The 21,241-nt window shown below is 37.5% G+C and overlaps 1 protein-coding gene across 1 annotated transcript in view; it reads left to right on the top strand.

Moving 5' to 3' along the window:
- The window catches only part of TANGO6 (transport and golgi organization 6 homolog), a 189,721-nt gene that overhangs the window by 26,089 nt on the left and 142,391 nt on the right, over positions 1-21,241 (top strand). Inside the window, exons 8-9 of the mRNA XM_051974727.1 lie at positions 17,302-17,414; positions 19,403-19,579. Coding sequence (XP_051830687.1) covers positions 17,302-17,414; positions 19,403-19,579 — 290 coding nt within the window. The remainder of the gene's footprint in view (positions 1-17,301; positions 17,415-19,402; positions 19,580-21,241) is intronic.

Raw genomic sequence — 21,241 nt, 5'->3', positions numbered from 1 at the left:
GGTAAATATAACAAAACAGGGTTAAATAAAAAGGAACAAGAGAAATTAAAAAACTGGAGATGACATAGAAGCTAGTTGTGTATGACAAGCACAAATAAACTTCATAAAAAATAAAATGGATTCTATATTTTTGACTTAACAGTATTTTTTCTAATTACATGTAAATATAGTTTTCATCATTCACTTTTGTAAGATTTTGAGTTCCAAACTTTTTTCTCCCTCCCTCCTTTCCTTCCTTCCTCCTTCCCCCAAGACAGCACGAAAATTGATATAAGTTATAAGTGTATAATCATTTTAAACTTATTTGATGGATTCTGTTTTTAACAAAGACAAAAAGACTTGTTATTGATGTGGGAATTATCCCAGAATCAGTTGTCTGTATATAGTCAGATCAATCAACTAACTTGTCAGAACTAAGATTAGAATTAGTAATAAAGTAAAAATAAGTGTGAGAAACAAGGTAATGGTCCTTTAAACCATTTAACTCTGAATTATTTTAACAAGTAAAAAGAAATTAAAAAATGAGAAAGGGACAACAGAAATGACATCAGCATTGACTACGATAATTTCATCCAGAAGTTTAGCCAATATAAATTAATTGCCACAGCCAGGAGACCAAAAGAACCTAGAAAGCGACTTAGTCAAACATCTGAGCTGTTTGCCAAATGGAGATCACTGCCAAAGGCAACAGTTGATTCAATTATAAACTTGTTTATAAAAACTTAATATGGAGGGTTGATGGATGATTATGGTTAGTTTTGTTTCATAAAGTGGAACAAAGCAGTGAAGGACAAAACCAATTTAAAGAAAGTTTGCCAAGAGATCCAACTGAGCAAAATCATCCCCAAACCATTCTATGATGAATATGAAAAGGTCTGCAAAAAGAAGAAAATTAGAAAAGACTTGCAAAAGCCCTGGATTGGACCGATTTTATTTCACTCCATGTTCAGCCTTTCTTTCCTGTGTATTGAACCCACCAAGGATCAGTATATATTGAGTTGATTTGGTTAAAATAAAAAAGAAAAAGACTTCAGTCATTTACTAGCTGTTTGGCTCAGTTATTTGTCTATCAAATGAGCTGGAGAAGAAAATGGTGAAGCCCTTAAGTGTCTTTGCCAAGAAAACCCCAAATGGGCTCACAAAGAGTCAGTCATGACTAAAAATAACCAACGAAAAAAAGGAAAAGGAACTCTGTACAGTACACTTGTATACGTTAATTGGTGAAAAATCTGTCCGTGGTGAAGATAAAATTGGGAGGATGTTGAGGGACCAGTATACAAACTATCTCAATAAACAAAATATACCAAGAAATCCCAGACCTTTTCAGTATTAGAAAATGATGCTCAAGAAGACATAAGTAGCTGCTGACCTTCATGCTTACTGTCCTATCCACACCAAGTCTTTGAGAGTTGTTATTCTTACAGGAATTGAAGATGTCCTTAAAGGGGCTACAAAAACGCTTCCCCAGAGAACATTCATTAATGAATCACATCTTTACCATTTCACAATTAAGTGAAAGTAGAGATAATGTAACATTCCATTGTGCTGCTTTGTTGCTGAGGAGAGTGCCTTTGAATTTTCTGCAGACTAAAACTCTGTTTTACAGACTCCTTTATAACCAGGTATTTCCTGCCATCCATCCTTGACTATCATTTAAGATTCTCTGGAAGATTTAATAAAAGAAGAAACTCTATTCAGTGCTCCTCTGAGAGTAAACATCAAAAGAAGCCTACAACCAAGAAGGAGGTGGGCTCTAGCCACAGTTACTGTGATGGAAGTGAGCCAGCATTATCTGAGTGGCAGAGTGGTTCCCTGGGAGTGATGAGCCCTCTCAGGGCTCCTGTTTGTGGATGTTAAGGGATTGTTCTGATTATATTAAAGTCTCCTGGAACAGATTTGTAATCATTCCAAGGAGTCTGGGCAGTCCACCACACAAGAAAGATAAAGTGGGTAAAGAATGTCTCTTGCCTAGATTTCAGTGTGCAATGGCATGGGCAGTGAGCTGGATCTAGAGTTGAACATGGAGAAGAGAAGAAAGGGCCATGTTGCTTTTAGAAAGCAGGGTTGTGTGCTTGCTCCCATGCCTTTTAGCATGATGTTTTCAACAGTGTAGTCAGCTGCCTTCCATGAGCATGAAAACATAGGAAGGTCAGTTGCTGTGCTTTTGATGCTCACTCTGAGCTTATTTACAGATACTTTATATATAGTTCTAACAAATTTGAATTCTGTTTTCTAAGCTTGCAGCAAATTAGAAACAAGCACATTTTAAATTTAAGACCTCCAAAATGTGCTGATTCTGAAAGCATTTGTTGATCAATGTTTATATAGATGGGAGATGATTCATTATACAGATGGGATAGAATCTCAGGGGACAAGAACTTTTCCTGTGTACACAAATTATTCTCATTCTGATTATAAATGATAAGGTCAGAGGGTATCTGGGAAATAGGAAAGGAAAAAAAAGTTTTATATAGTGGTTCTTCCTGACTGAACTAGGAGGTATTAAATTTATAAGTATTTCCCAGTGTAGGATTAGGGAATATGTGCAAATTCTTTCCTAACCAGTCCAGTAAGTAGGGAGTGGTTGAGACAGAGAAGATTACTCAGAGGCCTTCAAGAAGTTTCTGGTCTTGAGAGTTCTCTCAGTGGGGCGGATCAATAAGTAAGGGCTGAGTATAGCCTTTAAATCATAATTGAAGCTTACTTTGTATAATTTGTGAAAAATAATATGTAGACTGAATGTATTTTGAGATGCTTTCTCTTGACTTAGCTGCAAAATTGGGACTGGTATTTCTTTGTGGTCAGTACACTTACAACAGCAAAATCTGTCATCCATTAAGTGTCTGAGATTTGAACTCATGACCACCGGACTCCAAGGTCTATGCTCTATCTATTGTGCCTCCTATCTTCACCCCTCTCCTCACTTTAGTGTCCCCACTCCCTACTAAACTGATAAATCTCATTTCAGGCATGCAACAAATCTTTATCATTGAAATGTAACTTTTTAAAAATGCGTTTTCTGCTATACTCCTTTTTGGGAGGTGTTTTACAGTTATTTCTGGGAATACTCCTGCCTTTTCCCTTTTCTCCTCTAAGGGAAATGTTGAATTTTCTCTTATAACAAAAATAATTAAAACAAAAAAAAATAGCTGTTAGAATGATTTTGCCTCTTCTGCCCCAATCAGACCGCTTCCTCCCCCAGTTCTCTATCTTGAATAGAGGAGTGTTTCATCATCCATTTTCTGGGGCTGTTATTGTTTATTCCTGATCTTTTAATCTACATTGTTGTTGTACTTATGTTATTTGGGGGCTACTTATTTCACTCTTCATATTTAAAGAAGAAATTAAAATGCCTGCCTTATTATTGTTAAAAATAAATTATCAATTGAGATGTGTGGAAGACACTTTGCAAATCATAAAGTGCTATATAAGTGTTAAATATTAGTAGGAGTGATATTATTTTTGGTCTGGACATCTGATTTCATCATGATCTATTATTAATAATATGCTGTTCAGTTTTGCTGAATATAATTGCAAAGTAGCTGATGTCCTTCTTATGTCTGAGATAATCCCTCTGAGATCTCTTGAGGGGAAAATGATAGCTTAATTGTATAGACTGCATTGGATTGAAAAGTCAGTTTATGTCAGATTTCTGACCAAAATACTCTAAAGTATAAAGATACTTTATACTTTAAAGTATAAAGATAGGCGAATTTGTTGTTGTTATCTGTATTTCATTCTTCTTTTGGTGAGTCTCAGCTGATCCCTGGAAATTAGCAGGCTGGTCAGGAGAAGTGTAAGAAGGACTGCTGTTCAGAATGCAGCTGTAAATGAACCAATAGGGAAGCATTTTTCCTTAGCCTGTATGATAGGAAATCATTGGACACAACATGCATGGAAACATGGATAAGAGGCATGGGGAATGTCCATAGTATCAAATATAGATTCGATTGTTTGATTTATTAAGTTCTGTGATAGCAAGTTTTTGCAGTAGTGAGCTGTGTGTGAGGTGGTCCCTTCCATACTTACAGTCAGAAGCAGTAAGCATGTTTTCAGCAGTAATTAATGAAAGCTTTGATTTCTTTCAACCATTCAGTCTTTGTGTCTTTTGCAGCCTATTTCATATCTGCAAGGGTATTTAAAGCTTACTATGATGGAAGACAGATTTGTGGTGGGAGATGTGATAGGTTATAGGTGAAGCTTTTTCCATAAATTTTATTTAGGGATTTAAAATTTATGCAACTGGGTCAGGATGATACAGTTAGGACAGTGTCATGTAATAGGACAGGATAAAAGATACTTAGTGCTGCTGGACACTCAAATCTTATTGAAATTGGAACACTGGAAATTCTACCTGTGTTTTATTTGGAAATAGAGACCATTTTAAGCTCATGCATCTACATTTTTCACTAAAGCAAAATTAATATAGTGAAAAAGACAGGAAAGGAAGAAGCTTTGGCTTCAAATGGTATCTATATTTGGCACCAACTTCCCATAATGCTCAAATGCAGGTTTAGAAGGGTGTCTGGAGCTCCCATTTTGCACATCACTTCATAGACATAGTTTTCAACCAGGAGAAAATTAGCTATATTCTGAATTGAGAAAAATTACCTTATTTTAGTAGTCCATGGACTGGGAGCCCAAGTTTCCCTTAAAATTATTATATATTAGAAATTAAATGGTTGTAAAAGAAGAGAGAATGTTAAGTGCCCTTCTTCCTTCTTGTCTCCTGGGTGTGTTATGCTTTTAATTCTAGAAATTGTGGCTTAAGTAAACTGGGTCTTTTTTCCCATCTAATCACAATGAATTTGAAATTAAGATTGTTTCATGAGATTCATGGTTTCATTTTTCTGAATCTGAGTAAATTTCTGCTGAATGAATTAAAACATTAGAACTACAAAGGGCTGTCCAACTTCCTCATCTATGAAGGGGGATATTGAAAGCTAAGAAAAGATCCTGAAGGTGAGCCTGGGCTGTTGGAGGCCTCGTGCTTTGCTTCCTAATACGCTGCTGTTCATCCCAGTTTTAAAATTGCTTCAGTAAGCATTTTATTAGAAGGACCAGAATTCTGCTAACCAAGGATTCAGATGTCAAATTGTTAGGTGTTTGAAGATAACACATGACTCATTTAATCTCGCAGTGGTTCATTCAGGTTCTAGCATGTACTTAATTTCAGTGTTTGAATCAAGAAAATGGCTTAGATGAAGATGAAACCTCAAAAGTTGGAATCTCAAGTTGTACGTCTTTGGAGAAGGAGCGCGTGAATGAATTATCAGGTGCTTTTAGATTATCTCCAATTTTATTTAATAAGTTGGTTTTGCTGGAAAATAAATGATAACCATATTTCAATATGATTTTTTTCCTTTATCATCCTATGTTTTTTGTGCAGTTAAATATATTGTTATGAGAAGAGACTCTGTAGGCTTCATCAGTCTGTCAAAGGGGACCTGAAATAAACAAGGTTTAAAAAAAAAAAAAAAATACCTATTCTAGTTTCATCCTGTGAGTTCAGGTAGGATTTTTTTTTTTTTTTTTAAGGAAGTGACATTAGAATACAAGGTTTTGCAGGAGATGCAATAGATGATGATTCTGCATTACAATAAGAAATTATTGTAAGCTATTAACAGCCGAGTAAAAGGCTGTGGAATGGATCTATCTTTCTGGATATAATATTACTTTTTTCATTGATTTTAAATAAAACTACAGGTTATTGTGTATCCTCTTTTATTATTTTTGTTTTCTTTTATTTTTGTTTAATCATTCTCAGAGATGAATTCAGTTACTAGGTTGGTGAAGGATACATCTTTCTATAAGGTTCATCTCTAAAAAAGCCAACCGTTTTCTTTAAGCAGTTGTATACATCTCTGACTTCTTTTAATGTTTGCATGCCTTCATGTGTCAGTCATAGTGATGGAGTACTTCTGAATGACAGCTAAAAGGGGAGATCACAAACTGAAAGGAATAAGGAGACTACAGATGAGGCAGCCCTGACATAGGGGTCATCAACACTACTTTGATTCTGCATGTTGATCTAGCGTACTGAGATTTAATGCTAACTCTCCACTCTCCCTAGCTACTGGCTCCTTCTCGGCTTTCAACAAATATGCCCAGGTGTCCCTGCTTCTGGGCGTAAAAAATCTTCACTTGACCCTATTGTTCCCTTAAGCTTATATTTCCTAGTTCTTTCTCAGAAAAAACTCTGAGAAATGGCTGGTTGCATTTGATGTCTCTTCTTCTCCTCCTCATCCCTTTTAAAAATGATTCACCTGTACTTTTCTTTTTATGTCATACCTATTTCCCAATGACCCTCGTCCCTTAACCACCATAGTAGAACTCTCTCATGAAACTAATATTCAAACAAAATAAGTCAAATACATTTGTCAAATATATGTCTTATTTCACACCCCTTATGAACCGCTTTTATTCCAAAGGAAGGGAGTCAATCATACTTTACTGTCAGCAATCCACTGCATTGATCAGAATGGTGAAATCCTTCATTGCTCTTTTCTTTGGTATTATTGCTGTCATCCTGTTCCTTAATGTCTTGGTTCTGCTTACTTTTTTCTGCATCAGTTCATTATGAGTCTTCTTACATTTCTTTGAATTCTTCATATTTGTCAATTCTTCTATTTCCCATTATATTTATATGACAGTTTGTTTAAGCATCCCTCAAACAATAGATATTCATTTTGGGTCCAGTTTTTGGTTACTACAAAGATAGCACGTAGTATTTAAATAGACAAAATAGTGATATAAATATTGGCATCTTGCATGTGCGTGTGTGTCTGTGTGTGTATTTTTCTGTGATCTTTGATAGTCTTTGACTTGGACGTATACATACTAATGGTATTACTAGGACAATGGTTATATATAATATAGTGATTTGGGGGGATATAATTCCAAAATGGTGTATGGTTTGATCAATGCATAGATCTACAAATTGCATTAGTGTGCCTGTTTTCCCACATCCTTTCCAGATATCATCTGTGTCTTCTGGTCATTTTTGCTAATCCTATAGCTCCGCAGGAAAATCTCAACTTGTTTTGATTTGCATTTCTTGTATTATTAGTGATTTGTGCATCCTTTCATGTGGTTATTGTTGGTTTGCATTTCTTCTTTTGAAAATTCAGTCTTCATATTATTGGACTATCTCATGATCCAGGTATGATATCACTTCCTTTTATAATTTGGCTATCAGACAGATATTAGATTTGCTTCAGAGATTTTTTTCTCTCTCTGACTTACTTCTCTTTATTCTAGCTACATTGATTTTAATCTATAAAAAAACTTTTCAATTTTAAAGTCATAATTATTCATTTCAGTATCTATGATCATCTCTAGCCTTTAAGTGGTTGAAATTTCTCCTCTAAAACCACAATTGTACAAGATAGCTCCTGTTTTCTTCTAATTCTTAAATGATGTGGCTTTTTATTTTTAGATTGTGTATAGATTTGAGGTTTATTTCCTTCTCAATCCTTTTCAGTCCAGCTTGTGATCTTACCCCTTAATTGAAATTGCTATCTCCAAGGTAACCAGAGTATCTTCTCAAACCTCATCTTTCTTGACTTCTTTGTAACATTTTAAATATTGCTTAACTTTTCCCTTTGGATAATTTTGCCTCCCTATGTTTTTCGTGATATTACCAGGTCTCTCATCTCTCTAGCCAGCCCTTATCCATTTCCTTTGTTAGATCAGTATGTCCTGCATATCCAAGGTGCTTTCTGGTCTTTCCAGCTTATAATTATGCCTCTAGTCTTTCTGCTGACATTTGGTCTTGTATTTCCAACTGCTTTTCAGTCATCTCATTATCCAGTAGACATCAATCTGTCCAACAATAAACTCACTATATTTCTCTAGACCTTTTACCTCCTCCTAACTTTGTTGTCACTGTTGAGGGCATCCTCCAAATCCCTCAGACTCACAGCCTCAGAGTCATCCCAGATTCTTCATTATCTCCTCCTCCTCTCTGCCCCCCATATCCAAGCTGTTGCCAAAGCCTCTTGATTTCACTTTTGACCCATCTCTCCATTGGTTGCCTAATAGCTCCAGAATGAAATATAGAATATTCTGTTTGGCATTTAAAACTCTTCATAACGTAGCCCCTTCCTGCCTTATCTTATTCCCCACTATATACTCTTTGATCTAGTATTGCTGACTTTCTGGCTGTTCAATGAACTTTGGCACCCTGTCTCTTGGATCCAGGCATTTTTGTTGATTCTTTCCCATGTCTGGAATGCTCCATCTCCTTACTGCTACCCCTCGGCTCCCTGACTTCCTTCATGGCTTAAACTAAAATCTCTTCTCCTACACAGAAGGCTTTCCCAATCCCTCTTAATTCTTTTGCTTTCTATCTTTTACTTTCTATTTATCCTTTAAGTAGCTTGTTTGTACATATTTATTTATTGTCTCCATCATTAGACTGTAAGTTCTTAGTGGTGGGGACTGTGTTTTGCCCTCATCTTATATCCCCAATCCTTAGCATAGTACCTGGCACATAGTAGGCACTTAAATGTTCATTGACTCATTGGTCTCTTTTTATTTACTTTCTTGATGAACTCAGTGGTTCAGTTATTGTCTATCTGTTAAACCTTACAGGAACAACTGCCTGACATATCTCTAATCCCAAATGGAATTTGGCTTCCTTCCTACACTTATGCTTCCAATCTTTCTGTTTCTATGTGTGTCCTATTTTACTGTGTATTCAGTCACCTGGTAATGTTCACTGGATGACTGTAAATTGAAATTTTTTTTTTATTTTTTTTTCTCTCATCCCATATTTTGACCTGACCAGTAACTTTAATTTAGAAGAAAGGTTCTTTCATATTTTGATGATTTTTTAAAAGGCATATAGAACTCTTACTCTTTAATGAATTCTCAATTCTATTCATCTTTTTTTTGAGAAACATATGAATCTTGTTGCTATACTTTAAGGATGTTTCTGGAAACATTGATATTAAACTTGTAAAAACTTAATAGTGAGACCTAGACAGTAGTCATAGGACATTGCCTTTTTTGAGGATTATAGTTGTTTTAAACCAGGATTTCAAAGTAGAGGAAATTAGAATATATCTGGAGCCTATAGATCATTTCTGCTTATTTTAGTAGGTCAAGAATTGATGATTTCATTTGTAAGGATACTTCTACTTATTCAAACAGCAAGCTTTCGATCCCTTAGCTGAAAGTCTTTGCAAGGAACTATAGCTGAAAAAAATCTCACTTTATGTTCTCTCAACTCATGTATGCTGGTTCTCAGGTGATACCCAGAGCTTATAGTTAGCTGACATAGTTTTCAGTCTGCCAGGGTCATCTCTGTGCTCTGCAAGGACATTGTGCCAGGGCTTGGGTAGAATCATAAAAATAATCATTCATTAAAAATGTGCTGGATTAAATTTTTATTAAAGAGGTTTAGTGTAACCTGAATAATTGCAAATAAACAATGAGAACTTATCTCTTGTCTGTGGGCTTTTGCCCCTTCATAGGTCAAATAATGCCACAGTGGAAAATTTTTCTCATGACTCCACCAGGGAGTTTTTTTGGTACAAAAAATGATGGTAAGGAAGGATGGCTCCACAGGGATTAACATGGGAAAAATACCATCTACAGTCAAACAATGAACCCAAACGTTATCAGGAAGATCTCGTCTTTTCCTCATGTAATTGGTGATCTCATAATTAGGCCTGAATATTCTTTCTGAACTTTGTCATACAATACACTTCACTTAGCTGGGCTTACTGAGATTAGCTCAAGCACAAGAAAACAACTTTTCCGTCATCAAGCTTCAGAGTGGAGTCTGGCGGCTTAAAGTATATACAAAAAGATTGGGGTTGGCTTAAAGGGACAGTGTTCTCTGAAAAATCTTAGAATTTCCAGCTTATCAGTAGTGATTCTATGAACTGTGATTTTTACATTAATGGGATTGATTCTTCTCTTCATCTCAATAAAAATCACTGACATTTTATATAGTGCTTTTAGGTTTTATAATATGTTTTACATTCATAACTGTATTTAATCCTGATTTTGCAAACTTGGAATGATTTTTTCCCCTGACTACATTTAATTACTTTTATCTTTCTTCCTGCACATTTTCCTTAAATTTGAGTCTTAGTTATCACAGTCACTAATTTGTATTCACAATAATAATGATTTATGAAATACTAATATGATTGATTGAAATATTGACTCATGCAAACCTTTCCAATAGGTGGAATGAGAATAGAATTCTTAGATAGGTAGTACTATTTTCAAATGTAGGTGGTCTTGTACAAAACACATTGATGGGTCCAAGGATTGTCCTCATAGAATCAAGCAAGCTGGCAACAAGCATTTATTAAAACCTTTCTATGTATTAGGTTCTTACAAGATGCTAGAAATATGGTAAAAAGAAAAGTCTGAAATATTTAATGTAAAACATTGTTGTCAAATGCCAAAGATAGCAACATTTTAAAATATAGAATTCTTAGGTTTTTGTGGGAGCTATTTTCTTTGTTTCTAATTGTCCTGTTTTTGGAGAGAGGACATTTTTGTTGCTGTATAGATTGAGGGTAAGGTATTGTTTTTCTTGAGTCGAATAGCTTGGTGGCTGTAGGAAGACTTGCATTAAAATGCTGCTTTGAGCCCTGTTTGTAGTGGCTAGAAACTGGAAAATGAATGGATACCCATCAATTGGAGAATGGTTGGGTAAATTGTGGTATATGAATGTTATGGAATATTATTGTTCTATAAGAAATGACCAGCAGGATGAATATAGAGAGGCTTGGAGAGACTTACATGAACTGATGCTAAGTGAAATGAGCAGAACCAGGAGATCATTATATACCTCAATAACGATACTGTATGAGGATGTATTCTGATGGAAGTGGATTTCTTTGACAAGGAGCTCTAACTCAGTTCCAACTGATCAATGATGGACAGAAGCAGCTACACCCAAAGAAAGAACACTGGAAAATGGCTGTAAACTGCTTGCATTTTTGTTTTTCTTCCCGGATTATTTATACCTTCTGAATCCAATTCTCCCTGTGCAACAAGAGGACTGTTCGGTTCTGCACACGTATATTGTATCTAGGATATACTGCGACATATTTAACATATATAGGACTGCTTGCCATCTGGGGGAGGGGGTGAAGGGAGGGGAAAAATTGGAACAGAAGTGAGTGCAAGGGATAATGTTGTAAAAAATTACCCTGGCATGAGTTCTGTTGATAAAAAGTTATTTTAAAAAATTAATTAATTAATTAAAAAATAAAGTAAAATAAAATAAAATGCTGCTTTGACATAACTAATCTTAGGGAAATCAAGATATTGGAAGGAGTGCTGAACATGGGTGTATGAAGTCAGTCCTGCCTTTGCCACTCTCGTGATTCTGTGATCTTGTGTACCATTTTAACTTTTCAAAGCCTCCGTTTTCCCATTTGTAAAATTAAGATCATAATGTTTGTATCACCTACAAAGGGTTATTATGAGGATTGAATGAAATAATATGTGTAAAGCATTTTGTAAGCAGCAGCTATGATTATTATTACAAATAGATTACTGCAACACAGATTTAAAAGATAATTGAGAACAGGGAGAATCCCTTATACAAAATACCTGGCAAGTCATTCTCCAGCCTTTGCTACCTGGACCTTTGGTGGAGTTTTTCCTTCTATGAATGATAACTTCCTTTTTTCACCTTATATGTATTACTCCTTACCCTGCCCTCTGAGGCCAGACAGAACACATTTTATCCTTTTTCATTCAGAAATCCTTCAGATAGTTGGAAGTCTTATCTTTGTTAGACTAATCATCCTCAGTTCCTTCTTCCAAATGGCATAGTTTCCCAAACCTTCTCCGTCCTGCTTCTTTCCTCTGGACGTTCATTTGTTCATCATTGTCTTTTTAAAACCGTGTGTCTGGCACTGACCGTGGGACTTGAAATGTATCTAAGGCGGATGGCAGAGATACTCTCTAATCCTGAACACCAAAGCCCTGTGATAGGGCCCAAGTTTGCTCCCTTCTCCCTGCCATCTATCTTCCTAACAGCTTGACAGCCCACACTAGAAACCATGTCCTGAAGGGTTTAATTCTTTCATTTCCATACCTTCAGTCTAGGGAGCTGCTGACTTGATTGGTGATTGCCCTATTAGGCTCGTGATTTCAGACTGACCCCAGACGAGCTTGGCTCTACTCTGCTCCCTAGTCCTTGTCCAGACCATCTTTTCAACAGCTTCCCTGCCATGTGTATAATTTCTTTCTCTCTCCCTGCCCTTTTTCAGTTCTGGAATCATGGTCTAATCAGTTCTGCCATTCTTTCTAGAAGGGGTGTGTAAATCTACTCCTCTGGCTCCAACTGCATTCTTCCAAAAGGCTTCAATGATCTGTCTTCTTCCACCTCCTCTCCCCCTACCCTCAAAAAAAAAAAAAAAAAAAAGAAGAAGAAGAAGAAAAAGAAAAACAAAAACTTTTGTTACAAATATATCTGGTTAATCAGAGCCAAACCCCACATTGTCTATGTTCAGAAATGTATGGCATTTTGTACCAGTCTGTATCTCTCTGTAAGAAGGCGGTGGGAAGCACTTTTGGTCAGAGGCTCTCTGCAGAATTCTTGGGCAGTTAAAGGCATTGTGCTGATCAGAACAATTAAGTCTTTTTTTCTTTTTTGAGGCAAACTGGGTTAAGTGACTTGCTTAGCATCACACAGCTAGTAACTGTCTGAGGCCACATTTGAACTCAGTTCCTTCTATTTCAGGGCCCACTGGCTTGATTCACTGCATCACTTATCTGTCCCTTTTTAAGTTTTTCAAAGGTGTTTCTTTGCAGTGTTGTTTTCCTTATATAAATTGTTCTCCTGCTTCTGTCTACTGCGCTCCATGCTGCATCAGTTCATACAGATCTTCCCAAATTTCTCTGAAGCTGTCCCTTAGTCTTATGTGCATTGTATTCCAAACCTGGTTTGATGGGCAGGCAGCCCCTTAGTTTCCAGTTCTTTGGTACTACAAAAAGAACTGCTATAAATATTTCTGTACTTATTCTTTCTTGGATCCCTTTGGATCTTTGACCTAGTAATGGTAGTCATTGTGTCAGAGTTAACACAGTGACTTCCAGGGCTTACTTCCAGATTGCTTTCAAGAATGGCTATACTGTTTTAGAGCTTCACCATTAATTTCTGCTATGCTTTGTAATATTTGATCTTACTGTCTTCTTCTTCAAGGTTCAGTCTTGTATAATTCCACAAGGTGCTGTCAGACCCTGTAATCACATTTATAAATGCATTCAGCTATAAGTAATAAATGAACATTGCCTTGATGAAGGCTCCAAAGTAGAGTACTCGGTCACTTCTTCAAAAATAGTTCATTAAAACCTCTAGAAAAATTTTTGAACTAATTGCTATCTATATTCCCCCCACATTGTACAGTTGGTTTTTTAAGACTGAGTCTAAAGTTTTACATTAATTCTGATTAGGATCATAGTTTTTGAGGCCATCGAATCCCTCCATCTCACTGCACAGATGAGGAACCTGAGATGGTGAAATTATGTGACTTGTCCAAGATCTCTTTGCTAACACATGATAGAGCTGGGATTTTGACTTAGGACCCTAGACCTGAAAGCTTTTTCCATTATGTCACCCTGTCTTGATTAAGTCTCACCATATTGGATTTGGCTTAAAGTTCTAGACTGTTGAGACCTTTGAGGATCCTGATTGCCATCCAGTCTGTTAACTTTTCTTCCAAGCTTTATGTGATTTGAAAATTTTATAAGCCTGCCATTTCTACCTTTATTCAAGTCTTTGAATTTTAAATGTTGCCTCAAGGGAAGGAATAGATCTCTGGTCCATTCCATTAGAGACTCCCCAATAAGCTGAAACATTTCATGACCATTCTTGGGATCTCATCAGTCAGCCTCGAATCCATCCAGTTTAATATTGCTAGTCCATATCTCCTTATCTCTTCCACAAGAATAATGTGAAATACTTTGTTGAATACTAGACTAAAGTCTATATAAAATCTATCTACATTTCCTTCATCTACCAGTTTCCTAAACCTGCCAAAAAAGGAAATGAGATTAGTCTAGGATAAACAGTTCATATAGGTTCTTTGTGATCGCTATTTCCTCACTAACTCTTCCATTAATAATTCATTCTAGAATTTTGCCAGGATTCAAAATTAAACTTTCTGGCATATAATTTTTACAGGTACTAATCCTTGATTTTCCTTACTAGCCTCAGTTCATTCTGTACCTTAATGTTCCTGAGATTTTCCTCATCCTGGTTTATGAATGAATGAATGAAAAAGTATTCATAAAAGAGCTTACTTTGTAGAGTTTTTGGCTTTGTATCATGTTTTTATATTCATCTTCCATAATCTATCTTTGATTTCATCATCTTTACATACATTTTTAAAATTAAAATTTGTCACTGTTTTCTCTGTATTTACAGTTTGGTTTTTTAAAATTATTTTCAAAAATTTTTTTATTAAACTTAAAACTCCAAAAAAGAATTTTTCTATAGACTATACTACAAAACATACAAAGAATTGTATATGAAACTATGAATCTCTTTTTCATATTCTTGCTTTTAAATAAGTATATATTTATAAATGTATGTGTGTGTATATATATATACACACACATATATATACACATAAATGTATGTATGTAACAAATTCTACATTTTACTTTTAAAATTACTCTTGTTTGTACTTCCTTCAGAACTTTATTCTCTTATGTAATATAATTTCATTTTGTCATTTGTTTATATATTATATTAAAGACTGGGTTTCCTATCTCATCCAGGCTAGAAGTGTAGGGGTACTCAAGGGTCCTAGGCACCTTGGGATCCTGATCAGCTTTGCCCACAAGTTCCTCACCTACATGATCTGCCAGCCTTAGCCTCCCTGGTACCTTGGCACCACTATTTCTGCCTTCTTAGTACATTTAAATAATGTTTCAATGCCCCTCTTTTTATTGTTGTTGTTGATACTAGTAATGTTAATTACCTTTCTCTACTCTCTTTTCTTTCCCTGATTTAAAACCCAGAAAGGGAAAGAAAAAAAAATCCCTTCTAACCAGTAAGCACAACCAAGCAGAATGAATCTGTACGGGGGCTCTTTCCAAAAATCTATGTCCCTTCACCTTGAGAGTGTCACCTCGCAATTAGGAGGTAGGCAGATCCTTTATCCTACTAGGTCTCCTTGAGACATGCTGTTCATACTATTGACAAGAGCGCTACACACCTGTCAGATTGGCTAAGATGACAGGAAAAGACAAGGATGAATGTTGAAGGGGATGTGGGAAAACTGGGAACTGATACATTGTTGGTGGAATTGTGAATGAATCCAACCATTCTGGAGAGCGATTTGGAACTATGCCTAAAAACTTATCAAACTGCGCATACCCTTTGATCCAGCAGTGTTACTACTGGGACTGTATCCCAAAGAGATTTTAAAGGAAGGAAAGGGACCCACATGTGCAAAAATGTTTGTGGCAGCCCTTTGTGTAGTGGCCAGAAACTGGAAACTGAATGGCTGCCCGTCAGTGGGAGAATGGCTGAATAAGTTATGGTATATGAATGTTATGGAATATTATTGTTCTGTAAGAAACAGTCAGCAGGATGATTTCAGAGAGGCCTGGAGAGACTTACAGGAACTGATGCTGAGTGAAGTGAGCAGAACTAGGAGATCATTGTATACTTCAACAACAATAATATATGATGATCAATTCTGATGGACATGGCTCTCTTCAACAATGAAATGATTCAGACCAGTCATGATGATCTTATGATGAAGAGAGCCATCTACACGCAGAGAGAAGACTGTGGAACGGAGTGTGGACCACAACATAGCATTCTCTTTCTGTTGTAGTTTGCTTGAATTTTCTTTTCTTTCTTCTTTTTTACTTTTTGATCTGATTTTTCTTGTGTAGCAAGATAATTGTATAAACATGTATGCCTATATTGGATTTAACATATTTTTACCATGTTTAATATATATTGGATCACATGCCATCTAAGGGAGCGGTTAAGTTGAAGGAGGGGGAATTGGAACACAAGGGTTTTCAAAGGTCAGTGCTGAAAAATTATCCTTTCATACATTTTGATTTTGTTTTAATAATCCTTTTTATCTCCATAAATCATTGTTTAAATTTGATCTTTTTTCTTAACTTTTAGAAAAACTATTACTTGGGTTAGCTTTATCATTATCTTGTAAGCATTTTATTACCTTTCTAATGCTTTTCTCCTCAACTTTTATTTCATGCTTCATTTTTTTTTAAGGTATTTATGCAGTGTTTGTAGAAAATCTGTTTTTTTGTTTTTTTCCTTTAAATCTCTGCTTGTCATTGTTATGGAGATGTGATCTCCTAATTTGGGTTTTTGAGGTATGTTTGGATCTTTTATAATTTTTTCTAATAGTTGCTATCTTTTTCTGTTTGCTCAACTTTCTCACCTGAGTTCCTCAGTAAGGTCTTTGTGCCAGCTCTGTTCCCTATAAACTTTTTGGGTGGAATGGTTGGCCCTGCTTCGTCTCCCCCTTGATCCCCTGGATTCCTGCGCTAATTCCACCTTGTAGGGAAAGGACACTGGATCATCATAGACCTGTATGGATTTTCAGAACAGATACTTTGGTGCCATTGTTTGCCGGGGCTGCTACTGGTCCCAGTCACTTCCCCATTTCTTCCACAGTCTCCATGACCAACCTTGGGTTTTTTGGGGGTAGGGAGATAGGTCTCCACTTCACTTGAGCCATGCAGGCTGTACATGTCTCTGGACCTTCTTTGATCATCCTGGAGGGATGCTGACTTGTTTGCCTGTGCTCTTGCTTGGCCCTTTCTCGTATTGCCTGTGGCCTTCTGATTGACTTTTTTGTGTAGTTCTGGGCTGAAAGTAGTTCGTATTTGGTAGTTAGTAGTTGAATTTCTTGAGGAATCCATTCAGTTTACTGTGAGTTTCAGTTTTTTTTCTAGATTAAATATACAGGGAGTAGAGTGATCTGGATCTACCGAGACAGCCATCTTGGCCAGATCACATCAGTCTCCTTGGAGGCAGAATTTATGGTAGAGAAAAGTTAGGGAATTTATCATTTAAAATGACTGATTTTACCCAACATTTCAAGGTTTTTTCAAGGCATATATGTAAGAGTACCCTGTTCAGTTTCTACATATTCAGCATCACGTACAAGTGTGTGCCAGGCTGGGGACCCCCATCAGGCTGCTGGGGCCGAAGTCTTGGGCTCTGGATCCTGGTGTTAGGAAAGGTGCTATTCCACTCTGCAGAGATGGCCTCCTCCTTCCCAGCTGGTGTTCCATCTCACATGCACTCTCTTCTCTCCATAGGTGTTTGTGGTTGGCAATGAGCCCGGCATGGCCTTGCTGCAGTCCTTGCTTCCAGATCTGGGGGTTGTTTTTTCTCTCTATTGCTTTACTCGGAAGAATGTCTCTCCCTTAAGGTAAGAGTCTTTTTTGACCTGGGAAACGTCTCACTCTTACTCCGGGTGGTTCCCCTCTCTAGCTATAGCTGGCACTGTCTCTGTTGATATTAGGGGTACGTTCTGGAGAAATCAGCTTGTAGCAGGAATCTTGTGTGGGCCAAGCACAAAACAGTCCCCAACCTGATGGGGGAGAACGAAGGGCAAACAACCATGTAGGCACAAGACGGAGGCAATGTAACTGGAAGGTCAGCTTGGAGGGACAGCAGAGTGGGCCTGGGAGGACGGCCTGCTGTCTGAGCCTCAGAGGAAGCTGAGATGAGGAAGACGGGGGACAGTTAGTAAGTGGGGCTTGTGGGGCCAGGAGGCTGGCGTCCCTGAATGGTGAAAGAGTCAGAATTCTGGATAGGAATTTGTATTTGAGCCTGGTGGTGTGGGCCATGATGGGTCCCTGGGTGGGGGTGACACAGTCATACCCATACAGGCCATTCTGGGCGCTGCATGGAGAGTAGACTGGACAACATGTTTTCCTGCCCATTTGAAGAAAGAGGGAATGTTGGAGGCTCCCAGGTGATTGGGAATTGCACTTGTTTATTCTTTGCCTTGCTAGCAGTGAGGTTTTGAGATAGTACTCCTCATGGGAAAGGGACTTGACATTTTCTCAGGTAAACCTGTCACTGCTTGATCATTGAGAAATATAGGAATTAAGAGTTTGGGAAGGAGGAAATGGAGGTTGGCTGATAGGGAGAAAAAACCTGATGGTGAAATTTGGTCATAGCAGTGATAGTGTCTTATTTATAATGAAGGAAATACGTAAATGTCTACAAAGTAATCTTCTGTAATGGAGTTTAAAGAGCTGTTCATTAAAGGAGTTTCTCATTCATGCCCTTTTTGCTGCAGAGAAATGACATCAACTCATTTACCGTCAGCTTATTTAGCAATACTTGATTGTAAAAAGGCTGGCCAAAGTCTTATCACACACTTTAGAAACTAGACTGTGCAGCAATATGTACTTAAGTTTCCTTTCTTCTTCCATTTTCTGATATTCAAGTCTATTAATAATTAACAGCTTATGCTTGTTTCATGCTTTAGGGTGTACAAGACACCTCACATTATGAAAGCCCATCCTCACAGTAGTTAGATGGGGTGGGTATTGTCATCATTTTAAGCTAACCAAAGTTGTTAAATGGTGTGTGCAGAGTTACATAGAAGTGCCAGACTGGGGACTTGACTTGGTGAAAGTCATATAGGCAGGGCTGGGCTTAGAGGCTGAGGCTTGGGATACCATAGGGTGGTCACTAGTCCAGTATTCATCCCTCCTCGCCCGGCTCCTCACCATCACCACTCAGGACTTTTGCTTTACAAATTCTGGCAAGTTAGAAGATAAAAGCATAGGAAGTCAGGGATGCTAGAGCATATTAGTCAACATTCTGGTAGGCTCCTGCTTTTCAGGAATAACATCCAACTGGCCGCAGAAAGTTAGCATTTTTGTCTGGTAACTTTGGTTTAAACTTGTTTTGAGAGGAGATGCTCTAGTATGTACCTTCCTATCTTTATCACTTTGACTGATTGCTAGGGATGTCGCAAGAAAGAGAACCAGACTGGCCTGAATGGACCTGGTGTAAAATTGAAAATTGATTTTAATTCTATTTTTGATAAGATGCTTGCTTCTCACAGATAACTTTCATATATCTTGCTATTTCATGTTACTTTCCCCATATGATATATATTGCTGGAGAGGAGGTTCTGCATTAGGTTATATATATTTTTTTCACCTCTCTTTGCATTCTCAGCTCTGAGCCCAGGGCCTAACATTTGGTAGGTACTTGATAAATGTTGGTTGATTGGTTTTCCTCCAGAATAGTCATTCTTCATACAGGGCCCATAACCTGAGATTGATGAGCAGAGCAGCCCAGCTCAGTGTTGCGGCCAATATTCTTCAGCTACATCAGCTTGTTTGCAGTACAGCATGAGCAAACAGGCTCGTGCATCTCTATTGTTCCCACCAGGTCTTTCTGCCAAGAGATCTTATTATGGATGCTGGAGAAGCTGGAGAGAAAGGCCGCTCTTGCAACTCTGAAGGGACTGGCAGGTCTGGATAAGTCAGTGCCTTCACTCCATCCTCTGTGTGAATTCAGGGCTGCCAGTCAGGGCGGCACAATGGTGACTATCAAAGAGACAAGCAGGTGAGTTCCCTCTTCTCCCTTCCTCTCTTCTGAAAGCTTGATTTAACCCATTCTTTGGCTTAGCCACCAAGGAAAAAAAACCCATGGAACCCATGGAAAAAAAAGCTTGAATGTTCTTTTCTCTGAAGTTATTGTTATCCACACAAAGTGATGTCTGAAATGTTAGCATTTAGAAAACCTGGGTGAGGGGGCTTTTTTCTAGGAGCCAAGGGATTGGAGGCCCAGGGGGCTAGAACTTTATAGTTCTGCTGAGAGACAAATTCACCTCTTCCATAGAGTCTTCACACCCATGAATCACAGTGCTGACCTCAGCACTGCAGGAAACCAGATAATTCTCCCTGAAAATGACTCATATTCATTTGTTATATTTTTGAGTTTAGGAGAAAATTACAGGAGTGTCTTTTGCCTGGAATTTACCTAGTGAACCTGGAGCCATGGTGTTGTGCCTGGCCTAGTTTGTGGTGATCACCCAACTCTTTGTGTGTGTGTGAGTTTGTGAGTGTGTGTGTGTGTGTGTGTGTGTTGGGTCCTATAACATCTGCATAACATGTTAAATGCATATTCCTATAAAATAGACATTTCTAGTTCAGAAATCATGTAAATATGTTTAAGTAGTGACTGTATTGTGCTTGCTATCAGAGGCCTGTGGTGATTTTCTTCTCTGGAAGAGAGAAGGTTTCTTGGGGGAGGTTTTCTGGAGGCAGCCTTAGTTGCAGTTGAAAGTAATAATCACCTCAAAACATAGCCAGGTGATAAAAGTTCAAATCTTTTATTGCCTCCAATATAGCCCGGTTAGCTTAGAGGCCTATCTCTCTGCTTGGTTCCAAGAGCTCCCTCCAAATGTCTTCATATCCAGAGGTTTGTCCTTCGGCCTCTTGTTTCCAAGAGTTCCCAACGAATGTCTCCAAATCCAAAGGTTTGTCCTTCAGCCCAGCCAGCACAAAGGTGAATCTGTCGTGCCTCTGAGAGAAGGCTTCTGGCTCTCAGTCTCCCAGAGTGCTCCTCTTTGACCCCAGTCAATGTTCCGAAGTAAAACTCCTCACTCAGAGAGGGCTTCTGGCTGAACTCATTTGACGCTCCCCTCTCAATCTAAATTCAGCTGAACTCTCCCGACTGGGCCTCTGTCTGCTTCTTATATCTGAGAGAGTGGGATTGTGGGATATCTCCCAGCATGCTCTCTGGCCCTAAGAGCTTCAAGGAAGGTGTGAATTCGGATATCTCATACTAAACCCTGAAATCTCCCAAACGTTTGAACTCCAATGAGTAAAGGTGTGAACACAAGCATTGTATCAATTAGTTCTACTTAGTAGCTTGTTTCAGGTTCTGGCCCAAAACATCTTGTAAGATCAGATCGATGAACCATGCTAAATTAGATAATTATTGTCTCTATCAACTCTAATGACTTAACAGTTTGTAAAGATTCCAACAGAGGCCTTCATCACAACCAACATATTGACATTTGTTGAATGAAACATTATACTTGTGCTCTTATTCATTTAATGACATTTTAAAATACCGTTTTAGTGTGAAGGATTTTTTTTTAGTAAATAAATCAATGAACTGAGACCTAATCCTCAAATTGGATAATTTTTGTTGAACATTTTCAGGTTTAGTGATTTAAATGTGCACATATATTGAAATATTTAAAGTTAACTAATTCAG

The sequence above is a fragment of the Antechinus flavipes genome, chromosome 2, assembly GCF_016432865.1.
Source record: "Antechinus flavipes isolate AdamAnt ecotype Samford, QLD, Australia chromosome 2, AdamAnt_v2, whole genome shotgun sequence".
Lineage (NCBI taxonomy): Eukaryota > Metazoa > Chordata > Mammalia > Dasyuromorphia > Dasyuridae > Antechinus > Antechinus flavipes.
Note: the sequence above shows the minus strand (reverse complement) of the source record. Positions and strands in the feature narration are given on the sequence as shown.